Here is a 17,624-nt window from a genome sequence, read left to right on the forward strand (position 1 = left end):
CAGTGTTAAAAGGCATTTATAATCAGCATTGAGTAATTGTGGACTTTGCAACGAGAGGAGCGAGCGCGCTCGATCTTGTTTACACAAACATCCCCAGCGCGTACCGGGCGGAGCCCCGCCCCCACCTCGCGTTCTTGGACCACATGTGTGTGTGGCTGACTCCAGCATACACACCACTCATCAGACGCTCCAGACCAGTTCAGAAGCAGGTGAAAACCTGGCCGGCAGGCTCCATCTCTGCCCTTCAGGACTGTTTTGAGTGCACTGCATGGGACATGTTTAGGGAGGCTGCTACTGAAGGCGATTCTGTTGAGTATGCAGAATCAGTCACTGGCTACATCAGCAAGTGTATTGATGATGTCACTGTCTCCAAGACCATCACTACACGCCCAAACCAGAAGCCTTGGATGACTGCTGAGGTACGTGCGCTGCTGAGGACCCACGACTCCGCCTTCAGAGTGGGTGACAAGGTGGCCCTGAGGAAAGCGAGAGCCGACCTGTCACGAGCCATCAGAGAGGCAAAGCGCGCACACGCCCAGAGAATCCACAGCCACTTCAAAGACACGGGGGACGCACAGCGCATGTGGCAGGGCATCCAGGCAATCACCAACTACAGGACAATGCCACCATCCTGTGAACGTGATACCTCCCTCCCTGATGCCCTGAATAACTTTTATGCACGGTTTAAGGCACAAAACAACACGTTGGTGAGAAAGACCATGCCCAAGCCGGACGAGCAGGTGTTGTGCCTGACTGCAGTGGACGTGAGGAACACTCTGCGCAGAGTCAACCCACGGAAAGCTGCAGGACCAGACAACATCCCCGGCAGAGTGCTCAGGGAGTGCGCAGACCAGCTGACCGATGTTCTCACGGACATATTCAACATCTCCCTGTGCAGCGCCACTGTCCCAACGTGCCTCAAGTCCACCACCATCGTCCCTGTGCTGAAGAAGTCCACAGTGTCCTGCCACAATGACTACCGTCCCGTTGCACTTACACCCATCATCATGAAGTGCTTCGAGAGGCTAGTCAATGAGGAACATCAAGCCACAACTGCCCTCTTCCCTGGACCCCCTGCAGTTTGTGTATCGTCCCAATCGCTCCACGGACGATGCCATCACCACCACCCTTCATCTCTCCCTCACCCACCTGGAGAAGGACACTTACGTCAGAATGCTGTTTATAGACTTCAGTTCAGCATTCAACACCATCATCCCACAGAACCTCACCAGGAAGCTAAGCTCACTCGGCCTCAACACCCCCCCCTGCAACTGGATCCTGGACTTTCTGACGGGGAGACCCCAGTCAGTCCGGTTCGGGGTCATCACCAAAGGCGACGAGTCAGCATACAGAGAGGAGGTGCAGTGGCTGACAGACTGGTGTACAGTCAACAACCTTCACCTGAATGTGGACAAGACAAAAGAAATGGTTGTTGACTTCAGGAGAGCACAACACACCCACTCTCCACTCAACATCGACGGGTCCTCTGTGGAGATTGTTAAGAGCACCAAGTTCCTTGGTGTCCACTTAGCAGATAACCTCACCTGGACCCTGAACACCAGCTCTACAGCCAAGAAAGCCCAGCAGCGTCTCTACTTCCTCCGGAAGCTGAGAAAGGCCCGTCTCCCTCCACCCATCCTCACACTCTTCTATAGAGGGACCATTGAGAGCATCCTCAGCAGCTGCATCACTGCCTGGTTTGGCACCTGCACCGTCTCTGACCGCAAGACCCTCCAGCGTATTGTGAGGACAGCTGAGAGGATCATCGGCGTCTCTCTCCCCTCTATCACGGACATTTACACCACCCGCAGCATCCGTAAAGCAACCAGCATTGTGAATGACCCCACCCATCCTGTTCTCCCTCCTGCCTTCGGGAAGAAGGTACCGCAGCATCCGGTCCAGCACGACCAGATTCTGCAACAGCTTCTACCCCCAAGCCATCAGACTCCTCAACTGCAGTGACTGAACTGATGGTTTTTCTGTACATGCACACACTGTCACTCTTACCCCACTTACCCCAGAAAATGGAAAGCACTAAAAAAACCATACTACCTCACTGGACTCTATTGCACACTGCATAATTTGCACACTGTCTTGATATTTATTATTTCTTTGTCTGTATTGTGTTGTATTGTCTGTCTGCACTTTTGTACTGTTGCACTTTTTGTTCTGTCTACACTGTGTTTATGTGCACCATGGTCCCTGGAGGAACGTTGTTTTGTTTCACTGTGTACTCTGTATATAGCTGAAATGACAATAAAAACCACTTTGACTTTGACTTAAAATAAAAGTGACAAATGGCTGGAAAGGTAAGTTGTACTACTAAAAAACAACTGGGATAGGAGCAACTAGCGCACAACAACTGGGGGTAAAAACTGCCTGTGATGCTCTCAGGATGTTCAGTATTATTATTTTCAGTATTATTTATATATATATATTAATAAGTTAAAAAGTTATTTTAGGAAGTTTACTCATATTTTGAAGGGCCTGTGACACATATCAATGAGCCCATTAAATATTTTATTTATTTGTCTTTTTTTCCCAATTTGAACAATTTTAAATATACATATTTATTAATTTCTTTATTCCTCTTTCTCTCTTTCTCCTCTCTATCAGTATGTACAGCAGCATAGACCAAAACCTTCCTTCAGGCTAAATGAAGCTCACTGGTTGGCTGTTGTAGCAGCTCGCTGATTGGTTGTCTGGCTACATTAGCTGGCCCCCCGGTCACGTGGTCCGCTGAGCTGGGCTGAGCTGTTGGAGCTGTTTACCGCTGTTAGTGCTGCAGGACGGAGGAGGACAGGCGGCCCGGAGGACGAGGAGTAAACAAGGAGCAGTGAGAGGAGGAGAAGGAGGAGCAGAACAGCGCACTGCGGGCTCTCCGCTTCATTCTACACACCTATACATGCGATAGCTGCACTCTGTAGGCCGGAAACATGATTTCTCCGTGGGACAGATGGTACACGACGAGCTGCTGCCTCTGCTGTCACGTCCGGACGGGCACCATTATCCTGGGGGTCTGGTACATGGTCAGTAAACCGCGCTAAAACTACCTCATTTAGTAGATAAACAACCAAACTAACAGCAGACCCGCGGCAGATATCAGCGATTTTATCTCGCTACGTTTCTCCTTTTCCGTTCATTTATATGCAGAGCCAGATTTGGGCCAGCTTAGTATGGGTCCTCTGTTCACTGCCCTCCAATGGCGGTTTAGATTTAACTACACAGCAACGGCTGCTGCTCCTGCTGCTGCTATAACAACAGCGCTCAGATCGGCCTTTAAATTCGGATTAATCGTGAAGAAGTTTTGCCCTGACGCCTCGATACCGAATAGAATTAATGCCCAATTTAAACTAGCTATATCACAAAAAAAATCGAATTTACAGGCTAACTGATTTATTCAAAGTATTCTGTGAAACGTCCAATACAAAGACGTCAGAACAGAACTCATACTACTACAACATAAAAATTGCAATGGAATATTCGAAATAAAAGTTTAACTCCGTATTATTCAATGTTTTCTTAGAAAGTTCCTGTAACAAGAACAGAACTAGGTTAGTTACTACACCATTTACATTGGAATTAAATATTCGAATTAAAAGGCTAGATTAACTCAGTTATTCGATATTCTCTGTGAAAAGTCCTATAACAAGGAGTCAGAACAGAATTTAACTATTGCACCATTTAAATTGGAAGCGAATATTTAAATTAAAAGGCCAATTCCAAATTATTTGAAGTTTTCTGTGAAAAGTCCAGTAAAAAGGAATCAGAAGAGTACTACTGCACTATTAAAATTGGAAGCGAATATTTGAATTAAAAGGCTAGCGTTATTTGAAGTTTTCTGTGAAAAGTCCAATACTAACTACTACACCATTTAAAGCAGCAGTCTTTAAGATGTTTCTTTTAGCTAGCTAAATTAGTAGTTAAGTAAATAAATTAGTTAATTTGGCCAGTGTTTCTGCGTGGGGAGTCATTAAAATAAATGCCATCAGTGTGCTGCTACCATCCTTGCAAAGCCAAACATATTCATTTTAAAATCAGGCTGTCTGGTAGGTCCTAGGGTGTTTTTTCTGGCTATTTTTTACTACTTTTTGTTTGGCCCACATACTCATTCTCACCAAATAAAACATACAAACTGTTATTGTAAATTGGAAGCAAATACTCAACTTTACAGTAAAACTTACTACAGTAAAACAATGTCAGAATGGAAATACTGCAAAATTAAAGGTGTAATAGAACATTTGAATTATTGTTATTATTATAAGTAACATTAGACCGAAGTTCCAGATATTATAATAAATGCTTTTGCTGGTTACCTGAACAACTTGCTTCTGCTGTTGTTGCTGCTGCAAGAGCTAAGAGCTACTGCAAACATGGAGCTATCAGAACAACTCCGTTTTTATCTGCTCATTTATGACCACAACTGAATCCTGTTTTAAAAATGCTTTTTAGCTTGCTCATTGCAATTACACATTCTGACCAAAAATATAACATTCAAAGTGCAAGCAAATATTCTTATTAACATGATGATGTTGAATTTTAAAAGGTTTTCTGTGAAAATTCCAGGTAGGAAACATCTCATTGAAGCTGCTGCAAAAAAAAGCAAAAACATTCTAATTAAAAGGCCAACTAAAGCTTTATTTGCATGTGAATTTGCAACTCAATAAAAGTCCATTTTGCTGCAGTGTATACATGCACGGGTAGTTTTGTTGGAATTTCTGTTAGAAACACGCTGTTAACTGTAGACTAACCTTCAACTTCAAGCTTAGTTTGGAAGCTTGTTTGTATTTAAATAGCTCCATAATCAAGTCAAATCCTTGACCTCTTACCTAAATCTGTGAGTCAGCGGCAGAGCTGAAGGGAACAGAAAGCTGGATATAGTATTACATTAAAATGACATTTTTTAAATATTTGTGTAGAATGTCTTCACATAAGGCATGTATGTAAGTAAAGCAATGACCTAAAAACAGAGTGATGCCCTTGTGAAGAAAGCAGGCACATGCACAAATATAGCACTGTTTTTCAGACATTGCTGCATTTTAAATCAGGATTCTTGTAAGAAAGGAGTCATAGTTAAGGTCAGAAGGCTCTGACTGGTTTGATTTACTTGGTAAAAGCTGGCGGAGCTGTCCAACATTTCAGCGTCTTCTGTAGAAAGCAAAGCGGACTGTGACCAGCTTAAACCAGTTTGCTCACAGCATCCTCTAATTGTGTGCCGTAGTATGTAACTCATGTTTCATAATGTACTGTGTACTCACCGGTCTGTACAAAACCAGACTGTTTATGAATTTATTTGTCTTTGCACCAACCGGCCATAACAATAACACCAGTTACAGGTAAAGTAAAAAAAAATCTTTAGTGGGACCTGTGAAATGGTTGGAATATATAAGGCAGCAGATGAACTCAGTTTATGAAGTTGATGTGTTAAAAGGAAAATGGGCAACTGTAAGAATAAATGTAACATTCAATAATCTGTGCAGTGGTACAGTCAAATTGGGATGGCTAGACAACTGGGTCAGAACATCTCCCAAACAGCAAGTCTTGTGGGGTGTTTCCAGTATGTAGTATGCAGTGCTCCAAGAAAGGAACCACATGTGAACTGGCAGCAGAGGTCATTGTCACCTAAATCTTTTTGATTGACATTAATGACCCATGGAGGTCCCACCCCACGACTTACAGGAACTAAAGAATGGAAACACCCATATAAATGGAACAAATCAGGCTGGCAGACAGTGTTCTAGTTTCAGACACCAGGAAACATGGCCTTAACAGGTTTCCCCCTTTAGCCACAGCTTGTTTCTAAAATTGGATCACTGCCTGGCAGACTGTTTTAGTTTTATGTGGGTGTTTCATTACTTTTGAGACTCCATGTCTATTAATATCACACACACACAAATGCACATTTATTGTACATTGCTTAAAAAGCAGTTTAAATTAAAACACTATTTTATAGCTTCATGATGAAGAGACATACCTAATCTGCCACAGCTTTACATTTTGTTGCGTTCTTGCAAGAACCTTATATTTCCAAAATGGCAGCTTTAGCGACTTTCAGTGGAAGTCAATGTATAAATGTTGACACAATGTAAAAAACATCTGACTTGTGCCATGTACATTTCCATTGGCATTTTGGCGTAATGTGAATCCGATAGATCTTTACAATTTCACTGAATGTTATGATAAATGGAGCAATAGAATTCTTCAACTGAATTCTTTGACAGAAAGATTTTTTTTAATTGTCATGTAAAGTTGACATTTTGTAATAAAAGGTTTTTATGTGACAGCAACCGTATATAGATCTACTAGTTTATGTCCGCCCATTCATCTTGAAGTTATAAGGAGTATTTCAGTCTGAATATTGAACAATGTACGATACATGGTCAGTCAATTAGAGTGCCATGTATTGGACTTAAAAGCATAATAACTAAAAAACAGCTTATTTAATTAATAAAAACCTAAAATATTTTTTTGTGCATAAACTCTGTACAAATGCTAGACAATGTGGGGAAAAAATATGTATTTATCAGTACTTGAGACTTGACTAAATTACCATGTCAGACATTAAATGCCACAATGTTTATTCTTTGCTAACAAACTGAACCAGACAGAATGCCCAAGAAAAAACAGCCTTGCTGCATTTAAAACATTTACAATGTAATTTGCTAACATGTGTTTTAGAATAGATATTGCTACTTTTCTAAAATTGTTTAGTTACATACCTCTGTATCTAACTTTTGGATACATTCGGTTTAATAACTCATGTAATACTTTATTTTATGTGCATGTGTGTGTTTGAACAGAGGTTATGTGAATGATAAAATGTAAATATAGCTGCAGGTCTAACCTGGTACACTGCATCTGTGCATTCTGTAATGTAATGTATAGTAAGCTGCCTGAAAGACATTTATATTAAGAACTTTGTGATATTAATGCTCCACATCATGTTGAATGGTGTCAGCAGGGACAGAAAGCAGATAGTAGGTTAGATGAAGATTGATGATAGTAGCACAAAGCTTTTATACGTGAATGTTCTAACCTACTATCAGAGTCAGACTCTGGGACACCAATTACTTTATGTTTATATGTAGGTCACATTTAATTTCTGTAATTATTTTGATATTTAGATTTTGCAGATTAACTAGCTCTTCATGATTCCCTCTGTCCCATGCAGCTCATCAATGCAGTGGTTCTCTTAATCCTGCTGTCTGCTCTAAATGACCCGGTCCAGTACCACTACCACCTCACTAGTGCTGAACTCGGCACAGATTTGGACGTCATGGACGATGCAAGTAAGTCAGCATTTTAATCCATACAGTGCAAGAGTTTAATAAACACTGTAAAAATGAATCCACGGTGCTGTCTCACATTTTCTGATTGAACTGTATTAAAGGCTAGTGCTAAAAAATGTTTATCTTGCAAAAATGTTGCATCTCCAATGTAGTACGGAAGATGGAAGACAGTGTAAAAAGATTTTATTCCCATTCATTTGTGTTGGTCCATTTATACATTTTTACGGATGATTGATATCAGTATTTTGTCAGTATCTCTCGATAATTGCATTTTTATGGCCAATATTTTAAACCGATTCGCACTGACGTACTTATTGTATGTCTGTAAAGGACTAAGCGATGCTCTCTGCATTACTACTATTGGCCAACACTGGCCATGCTCCTTTAAAATCCATTGATAAAAGCAAATTTTAAAGTCATAAAGTTATACCGGGGTGTCTAGTCTCTCTGTAAGTTATAAATGTGTATATCAGTATTGGCTTTGGCATCGGCGGATATATACATGTGTAATATTGGCCTCTGCCCAGATTTCCCACATTGGTGCATTCCTTTTCATTTTAGCTTATTGTAAAAAACAAATTGAGATGCAAAAATTGAGATACCATGTTTTTGCTTAATACTGATCATTTACATTTATGGGATTTGGTTGATTCATAGTGCTGTGTATATGATACTTATCACTAAACAGAGGTTACAGTTCATACAAAATATCACAGAATATTCCAATACTGTGAGCAAGGCTAAACATTGTGATTGTTTAAATAACATTTTAGGAAATAGTATATAAAAAAAGTATAAAGAAAACATACTATCGTATTTTTAAATTCCAAATAAAAGAAAAGTTCATAAGCTAGTTATAAAAGTAGAGATGAGTTTTAATGTATTTTTTGCATAGTAAAAGTAATATAATCATGTATGCAAAATGAATGTCCTAAATAAACTGTTTCTATAGACGGGTTTAGTGTAGTTGCCACATACAGCCACAGGCTAATGCACGAGTGAGTAATTAAAACTGATTGCTATAATTAACAAGGATTTGTGTTCTATATCCTTATACTTGGCTACCTCATGTTAGGACTTTGTACTCTAGGTACTGCTTGCCAAGTCCACACAAGTGGCCTTATGGTGTGTGCTGCAGAACATGCGGCAGCATACTGTCATTCTTAGGCCAATACTGTGTACCTGAAACATAAAAAAAAAACATTAAATGTCATTCAGAATCATGAAAATAATCTTTTTTGATGTAACTCATTTTGATTTGAAGGATTTTGGATCAATTGCTGTTGGTCCAGATATCACAAAGGTTTCACCTAGTGTTAAGAGCAGCTGGTGCTCCCAAATTATGTTATAAAACCAGACACAAGGCACACAAGACAGAGGATTTCCAAAATTCCAACAGCAACAAAATCTACTACATAAACATTAAATAATCTGAATAATTCATATTTGGATGACATATTTTTAGTTTTGTAGTAAATATGGACGTACGCAGTAGAAAATAAATGCATTATCATTATTTGTCTTAATTAAGCATAAGCAAACCATACAAATAAATGTTGTCTTGATTTAATGTATTTTAATAAAAATACCTGAAATTGGTAATAAAAAAAAAATACAGTAAATCTCATTCAGATTTAATATCAGTTTGAAACTGAAAATGACAGATGCAAACAGTTTTGTGCTACAAAGGCTAAAGAATTTATAACGAATATATTAAATATCGTCGCTGTCCAATGAAAAACACTTATCTCCAAAACAGCAACTTTACAGGAGAGGGAAAAAAACCTTGTAAACTTTCAATGGAAGTCAATGTAAAAACAGTTTATTTCAGGTAATTTTGAAGAGTTTCTATTGGTCCGTTCATCAAGAAATTTTGACACAGTGTAAAAGACAGTTTGTCTGTTCAAATTATGTACTAAACTGAAAATCGACAAAAATGGAGATAAGTGTTTTTCATAGGACAGCGACGATATACAAACGTATAAATAATATTACATCATTGCTGTAGCTGCACTGACATTTCTGTAACCCAGAGTGATGATTTCAGCAGCGTTTTCAGCAGTTTAGGCTCTAGCTGGATTTGCCACACACTGCAGTGGGCAGATGCAAGATTAGATTAGATGATTAGATTTCACACAGCTTTATCTCTTAGGTCAGCACTTGTCGTTTTTAAATGTTATATAAATAAATTGAAACTGAATTCTTCTCCACTACCTTTGAATTAAGTGTTTGTTTAAGTTAGGGTTGACCCGAGCTACGTAAGTGCTGGTAAGAGATAGATAGTTTACCTGATGGCGTCAGACTTCATGATGCTCGCTCATAATCCTAAATGAATGGTATTTCAGTAATCCGTGTAATCCCTGGTTGTGTCAGGCAGTGGTTTCACATGTGAAAATTGTAAAGATTAGGAGAAATGCTGCACTTTAAGTGAAAAAAATCAGATTGAAGTGCTTAATGTTTTCCTGGGTGTGGCTGAGTAAAGTTATCACAACATATTTACTGTTCTATAGAAAGTTGTTTCTCGATACATTTTTACTCCTTAGAGTTTGTGAGGATTTTTACAAGCAGATAAAAAATTGGACATGTCCATGCAGATCTGTTGTCACTGTAAGGCAAAAAATCAGATTTGACTCACTTCAGCTTGGCAATTCTAACCATTTTTTTATAGAATATTAAATATCACAATATTAACCCAGTATCGTAAACCAAATTGAGTATGCATCCTTAGCTGCACTAAAAAATAATAAAAAAAAGAATACAATAAAATATATGAATTCTATTTGAAAAAAATAAATATATATATCATTGTGAAAGATGATTTGTGGTAGCATGTCATATTTTTCTGGTTGAGATAAATCTGAATCTGAATTTGATTCTGATGTCTGTAATGTTTTGATCTGCAGATATGTGCATCGCTGCTGCAATTTCCCTACTAATGATTCTGATCTGTGGGATGGCAACCTACGGTGCTTATAAGGTATTGTCATAATAAATATCATCTGCTGTTAATACTTGTTTAGATAAAAAAATAGGAAAAAGCCACATAACAAAATTATTGTTAGGCTCTAGTCACGTGGCAATACTGGAAAATGGTATTTTGTCTCTGGTGGATAAGGATTTCAAGTAATTGAAAGGAAATCAGTGTATGCTGAACGGAAACGTTTATTTTTTGTATTTTTGTGGGAACACAATTAAAATAAATGAAGAGCAAACTAAAACTAATGAGCTGGTCAATTGCTTTGCACTGTGAATTTAGTAAGGTAGACAAATTATATGTTTACATGATTTATCTATTATGAACCTTTTTAAATTACTTAATTACGTACTCTTTGCTCGTTAATTTTTTACCAGTTAGACTGGACATCTAATTAATTACAATACACTGACTGGTACAACCAAATTCCTTTGAAAAATATCACTATAGAACATATGCTAGATTGGAACTGGACAGACAACCAATGCAAAAGCCTCCAAACATCAAAATTTATACATTAATGTTGCTGTTTTCCATTCTCAGAACTAGCCACATTATGAACTAATGTCTTGTATCTTGTACAACTATGCCTTTTTGCTTTTATCTCTACTCATTGAACATTCAATTTATATTTATATGTATAAGAATCTGTCTGTGGTAAAAGATTTTACACTATTTTACTTAAAAACAATTGTAGCTGTGTTGTTAAAACTGTCATTGTAATTGTATTTTTCAGCAACATGCTGCTTGGATCATTCCTTTTTTCTGCTACCAAATCTTTGATTTTGCCCTTAACACCTTGGTAGCAATAAGTGTTGTGGTTTACCCAAACACCATTCAGGACTACCTTCAGCAGTTGGTAAGCAGAGTTAAAACACATCACTATTTATTATTATTTGTTGGAAAGGATTTCTGTATAACAGATCATAGAATAGTCTCTGAATGTTTCTCACTTTATATTTGAACAGCCTGGGACCTTTCCATACAAAGAGGACTTGATGTCCACAAACAACATGTGCCTAGTTTTTGCAGTTCTGCTCTTCATTGGCTGCATCCTGGCCTTTAAGGTAATATTTGTTAAATTTACATCAATACATATAGCTAATATTAATGACAATACTAAGTATAATAGTAGTTATTTATCATTTACTTTGAATATGGAATATCTAGTAGCCCTTGTAATGTTGCTAGTGCAGAGTCTAATAAAGCTTCTCTGTCTTTTTCTTATTTCAAAATGTTGAAAAATGTCATTTGGGTTATGTTGTTCTTGTTTTTTTTTCTAGGCTTACCTGATTGCCTGTGTATGGAACTGCTACAGATATGTTAGTGGAAGAGGCACCACAGAGGTCTTGGTTTATGTCACTACAAATGATACCACAGTAAGTTAAGCGAATTTTATTGTATGTGCCATATTGTGTGTCTAGAATGTAAAACCTGGGTTCTACTTCAGTGTATAGCACATTCAAATCGCAGAGTCACATAACATAACATAAATGGCTTCATAAACAGCGCTCATTGCAGTGACCAACACACAATACAATGGGGAAGTCAAAAGAGTTCGGTGCAGATAGGAGAAAGATGATTGTAGATTTGTGTGATCATAGATCAGGCAAAGACCCTAGGTGTGTTTGGAGCAGTTCAAATTTTCTTGTCAGGTATTTGGCCCCAAGAACACTGTACAGACTGTTAAGCATGGTGGTGGTGGTATTACACTTTGGGTATTTTGCTGCCAGTGAAACTGGTGCACTGTCCAAAGTAAGTGGAATATTTAATAAGGAAGTCAACTTTAGAATTTAAAAGGGATTCTGCCAAAAAGGGCTCAAAAATTATTTGGTCAATTGTTAAGAGAAACGTTTACACTAAATATTAAGTGTGTTTTATGTATATTATTGGCTTGTTTTCACATGTATGTCCATGATAGTGTGCAGTACATAAAATTCCAACCACAACTGTACAGTACATTTGGAGTATTTAGCCATTAAAACAATGATTGTGCATCATTCATTTTTAATAGATTTTCTGACAAGTCCATCATGATTGTAGCCATCTCCTTATGTCCCTAGTGGTGATTAGTCAGGGATTGTATGGAGAGTAATAACGAGGGCACTGTGCTGTGTCTGCCCAGGCCTAATCCCCTGCAACGTCTGCCACAAGTAATCCTAGCTCCTGTCTCACTGCTTCTGCCTCATCATAGCCTCTGGACAGTGTTATGTTCTATTTATTTATCTTTACATTAGCTCTGTAAGTAACTGGATTGTCAGTATTGGTTAAATAGATTAAAGCCATGCTTGGGACTCGTGTTTAGCTGCTCTGAAAAAAAAAAACAACATTGAAAAACAGGACATTCTCGCTCTTCAGCTCCAGCTCATTATGTAACTGGCCATGCTTGTCCAGTTCATTTGAAATCCTCTCATTGATGCAGTCGGACCCCCTTCCAAGGTTAGAATAGCATCCCCTTGGAGCATATTCTGGGCGCATTTCAAATTAGCCCTTGTTTCATAATGCAGTTAAGGCTTATCTTTATGATTCAGTTTCTGTTCAAGGGCAAAGAGCTGCCACATGATGCCCTGCAGTTACTGGCAAACACTGAGCCCTGTGATGAAGATACAGGAGGCAGGAAAGGCCTGCAGTGTAGTTCTGGGTGATATCATCTACAACAGTATACACACTTCAGTGTCACGCAAAAATTATTTTCAGATTTCATTTTTAATAGGTATTGATTGATTACCAAAATTTAAACAGAAATATACATTGTTTGGTAAGTCTTTCAGATTGTTTAAAGAATACACAAAATGAAATTAAAGTTATTATTACTTACAATTACATTAAATGTATGACTGTAAGGCAGAATCAGACACAGCACAGTCCAGTCATGGCTATCCTGGTTTTAAATCATGAATATTAGACCAGATCTGAACTTGTTAACGCAGTGTTGATATTACTTTATGTGTGAAACGCCAAGCAAATTGGAAGCATATATGATAATGGTAAAGTTCGCTAGGGGTTCTATGGACTTTACATTGATAAGATAGCACTGAGTTAGGGCTGGTGTTTTTATTAGTTCTGTCATTGTGTCCCACACTGGGTATCAATATCACTTTTGAGAAATAAGATATTTTTGGTCACTATTGTTACTAATATGTGCCTTACTATCATGTACAGTGTATAATTAGTCTTAATCAAGTTTTTTTTTTTTTTTTCAGAGATTTTTCCAGGTTATGTTTGTAGATATATTGTGATCTCTTTTTGCTGTTTTTGAAAGTGTGGGGGCTTTTATAATATATAATTTGATACATGATTATGGATAGCACTTTGTCTGAAGTTTTGCATATGTAATTGTTCAATGTCATTAGAATCTATAATTTGTATGAGTTTGATGGATCAGCTGGTTGACCAGCATGACCAACATGACCAATTACATGGCATATGTAATTGTTCAATGTCATTAGAATCTATAATTTGTATGAGTTTGATGGATCAGCTGGTTGACCAGCATGACCAACATGACCAAGCAGAGTGATAGTATGACCAGTATAATTCCAACAGGTTGACAAAAAGACAGTGTATTTGCAAGATCAGTTCAATATTTGACAATATATTTTGATACTTTAAGCAAGGCGATATTTTATGATTGCTTAAACCAATATTTTTAAAAATGTTATAGTTTAAAAAAAAAAAATACAATAATAATGATAAAAAACAAAATAAAAAATAATTTCTTTATGCAGTCAGAACAGTTGGATCCGAAGTTGCCATCATCAACTGGGCAGGGTTTGAACCACTCTCTTGCCACCAGTATTTGACTGTAAACTAATAATTAAAAATAGAAACCATGTTTTTGAAAAGACATACAACATCGCAAAGCAAAATTTTGTGATTCGTTACAATATGATTTAATATTTACTTATATTTAAACCTCTAGTAGGCAAACATTATTAACATGATCCAGTATGAACAACGTATGGTATGTTTTTGCCTGAATGACTAGCTTTTCAATCTGATTGACCATCAAAGATCATCTTAGAGCTGTATTTTTACTGTGCTGTATCCTTGAGCTGGATTTTCTTTTATAGCTTTGAGGTTTCTTGACATAGAGTAACAGCAATCAGGAAGAATGGGTTCAACTGTATTAAAACAAAATCAATATCATGTGATAGCAGCTTATCAGTAGATTGTTTCTGAATTACTGAAATACTGTCTTCTGTGTTGTTTCTTTAGGTACTGCTTCCGTCCTATGAGGAGGTTGTCGCCATTCCACCGAAGGAGCCGCCTCCTCAGTATGTTTCAGCATGAGACAGACAGAGATTTTCCCCTCTCTGACTCCCCCCCACTCGTCTCCCCAACCCCCTTGAAAAGAAAGGATTTCTCTGTCACTATTGCCTATTGCCCTCTTCTTCTTACTCTGTGGCGTTTTCTTTTCTTTTCTTCTGTGCTCCCTGAAGGCAGTAGTGTGACTTTGACATGTCCTTTCCTCTGCAAGGCACAGCTGTCCTGGCAGCCCAAGTGCTGTGCGTCAGCTCCAATTTGATTTGCACTTCCAGTGATTATGCACAGCACTGACCTCCCCTTTTATAATACTGTGAACTTCTCAGTACTGCTGTTGTCTACTGAAATACCTGAAAAATGCACCGCGTGCAATAAACATGAGGGTTATGTAAGAGCACTTTTCAGATGGCGGTTTGAAACCCAGGATCTTGCTGAATGTAGTGACCAGGGTATTTTTGTCTTACCTTCTTTGTATTAATACTGAACTGTGAGAAAACCCAGAGACCCAAATTGTGGTTGAAACTACGTAAAAAAAAATACTTACTAAACTCTATGAACCTACATACTTTAATCTCTAACATGATGTTTTTTTTACCAACAATTTCCCAGATTTAACGCAGTTGAGCAGTTTCAAATCTTTTGGTAATGTTGTACTTTTGAATAATTACTTACTGGTGGATTCAGACAATGCAAGGAGCCTAAAGCCAGCATGATTTAATTTCAAGGTCTATGCACAGAGATATACTGTGTATACAAGTGCAGATGAATTGAGGCTAAGGATTCGGGAGGTGTATGTAATGATTTTCACAATAATACTTTCATTATGCTTCATACATTTTTCCCTCCTTGTTGTGGTCTTATCTGCATTAAGAGTATACATGATTAAAAAAAAACACCTGCAGATAAGACAAAGATGGTAAAAGGAAATGGAGATCAGCTCTCCTAAAAGCTAACGCTTGCTATTTAATTCATTACTACTTTGTTGCCATTCATTCTTTGGCTGCATGCTGCATTATTTTTGCACATAATTCATGATGTTCGTTCTATACTAGGTCAGTCAGTCAGTGTAATGATTGAATAGTATTGAATAGTAGATTGTAGCACAGCACCATAACATAGCTAGAACATAGCTAGAACAGTGTAGGTTATCTGTTAGCCTGACTACGAGTGAAATGAAATCTCTGGATGTTTGCCCAGCTTCATATAGCTTCTTACATAGTTTAATCATTTGTAATGTTTTATATACAGTAAAAGAGCTATGCAAAACTATGTTGAAGCACCACTATGCTCTATTTCAACACAAAGCTCCCAAGTATAGATAAAATGAAATTAAATCATTTCTAATATTATAATAATTTAGAATATTATAATCATTTATAATGGGAAAATATCTTGCATAACCATGTATTCCATATTTCCAGTTTCTGACATTATTCAGGTAGATGATGCTTTTGTTACTGTACATCATTTGGTCAAATATGGCCAATATTAAAATAATTTACTCCGAAATCGAATACTGCCAAACACACACAATAATGTTCACAGGTAAAACTGACATAACCCATTACCTAATAGTGAGCTTATAACAATTCACAAACAACAACAACAATAATAATAACAATAATAATACATTAGATAAATATAATTATTTAACATTAGATGAAGTCTATATTTGATACTTTTATCCTCTGGACACTATACTGTCCTTACTTGATCAAGTATATATGTAATATACATATATATGCTAACATACAAAATATATAAACATGTTAAATTTGTAATTTCCCATTTTACCTGATCATTACATTAATCAAACCTAACAAAAAGATTGTGTTCCAAAAAATATTTGAAAGCTGAAAAAAAAAGATTCATAAATTAGAAACACAATAGAGAGAAACTGATTTGGAAATAAAATGGAAAAAAGAAAATCCCCCTTCATACATTTTCAGATTTAATCAACCAATTAAAGCAATGCAAGAGTCTGTTTACTCCTGTTAAGCTATGGTACAGAAGAGCTTTGGGTTGAAATACAGTAAAACACTGCTTTAGGTACTACTTTCTACCATACATCTATAACGTACAGTAGCCGGATATTTGCTGTTTGTTCCTATGAAACAAGTAGATGGGTAGATTTAGGATTTAGACAATTCTGTTTTATAACTGCAATCTTTCCAATCTAACATTATAACCTGTTCCAGCAAATGGTTTAATATTTGTTTGGGTATAATGAGATGACTTGGGGGAAAAAAATCACACTGTACATCTTCCAAAATGTACAATTTATGATGTATTTTTATTGTTGATATTTAATGTGGTTTGTGATTGAGGGTTGTTCGGACAGACTTGTGATATTCCATTGGCTGTAATATTTGTACTGAAGCTGTGTGAACAGTAACAGGTTGATATACAGAAATATGTGTTTAATGTAGCGTGAATGAAACTTGTTAAAATCCAGAACAATTCTTCTGAGTAAAGAGAACGGGTGTGTGTCCTGTCCTGTTCCATATTCTGTATTTGGGTCTGCACTTGTTTATGTCTCATTTTTAAACCATAAAGTATTCTGATGATGTTTAATCATCATGGCGGTGGAGGTTGTGTCTTTACTGTTCGTGAGAAAGATCTAGATCTTGCTCAGCTAAAATCCTATCAGATCCTGTCTGGGATGAGTAAGTAGAGGCCAGTAAATCTGTCTCTGCCCTAAACAGTCACGTGCCTGTCTGCCTCATCCTCCACCCCACCCCTCCAATCTCATGCGCAGTTTCCAGAAAGGGAGTGGATGGATGAGTGTGGATTTGTAGGGATGGCTCTGAAAGGGAGGGATGGCTTTACCTTTGCTTTACCAGAACAGACATGCTCACCTACTTTCCCCCGCCTGCATGTGCACAACTGGGTCAGCTTTACTTAGGCACGGGTCAGAGCAGTCGTTCTCTCGTGTTAAGAAGACGTGAAAAACGAACACAGCAAGACACTCCGCAGCTCCTCCAGTGACCTATTTGATGGCTCAGCTCTCAGCTCTGAGGATATTACTAAATATAAACCACTTGTTCACTTCGCCAAACATGCTGCGTTTGATGGCTGTTGTTGACCGCCTGCTG

General features: G+C 37.6%; 1 protein-coding gene across 1 annotated transcript; it reads left to right on the forward strand.

The window, feature by feature from the left end:
* The first annotated feature begins 2,736 nt into the window (after nucleotides 1-2,736).
* Nucleotides 2,737-17,117, forward strand: laptm4b (lysosomal protein transmembrane 4 beta). Its single transcript, XM_007249339.4, has 7 exons — nucleotides 2,737-3,029; nucleotides 7,172-7,289; nucleotides 10,193-10,266; nucleotides 11,000-11,122; nucleotides 11,232-11,330; nucleotides 11,547-11,642; nucleotides 14,482-17,117. The coding sequence occupies exons 1-7, from the start codon at nucleotides 2,937-2,939 to the stop codon at nucleotides 14,554-14,556; spliced, it is 678 nt and encodes a 225-aa protein (XP_007249401.1). The 5' UTR covers nucleotides 2,737-2,936; the 3' UTR covers nucleotides 14,557-17,117.
* Nucleotides 17,118-17,624: the final 507 nt, after the last annotated feature.

This window comes from Astyanax mexicanus, chromosome 3 (assembly GCF_023375975.1).
Source record: "Astyanax mexicanus isolate ESR-SI-001 chromosome 3, AstMex3_surface, whole genome shotgun sequence".
In the NCBI taxonomy this organism is placed as follows: Eukaryota; Metazoa; Chordata; class Actinopteri; order Characiformes; family Acestrorhamphidae; genus Astyanax; species Astyanax mexicanus.

What these genes read in the sequence shown, in the direction of transcription:
- laptm4b (XM_007249339.4), top strand. Translation starts at nt 2,937, where the DNA reads ATGATTTCTCCGTGGGACAGATGGTACACGACGAGCTGCTGCCTCTGC. An exon ending in TCCTGGGGGTCTGGTACATG is followed by an intron (nt 3,030 to 7,171) that starts GTCAGTAAACCG and finishes TGTCCCATGCAG; the next exon opens with CTCATCAATGCAGTGGTTCT. An exon ending in GCTGCATCCTGGCCTTTAAG is followed by an intron (nt 11,331 to 11,546) that starts GTAATATTTGTT and finishes TTTTTTTTCTAG; the next exon opens with GCTTACCTGATTGCCTGTGT.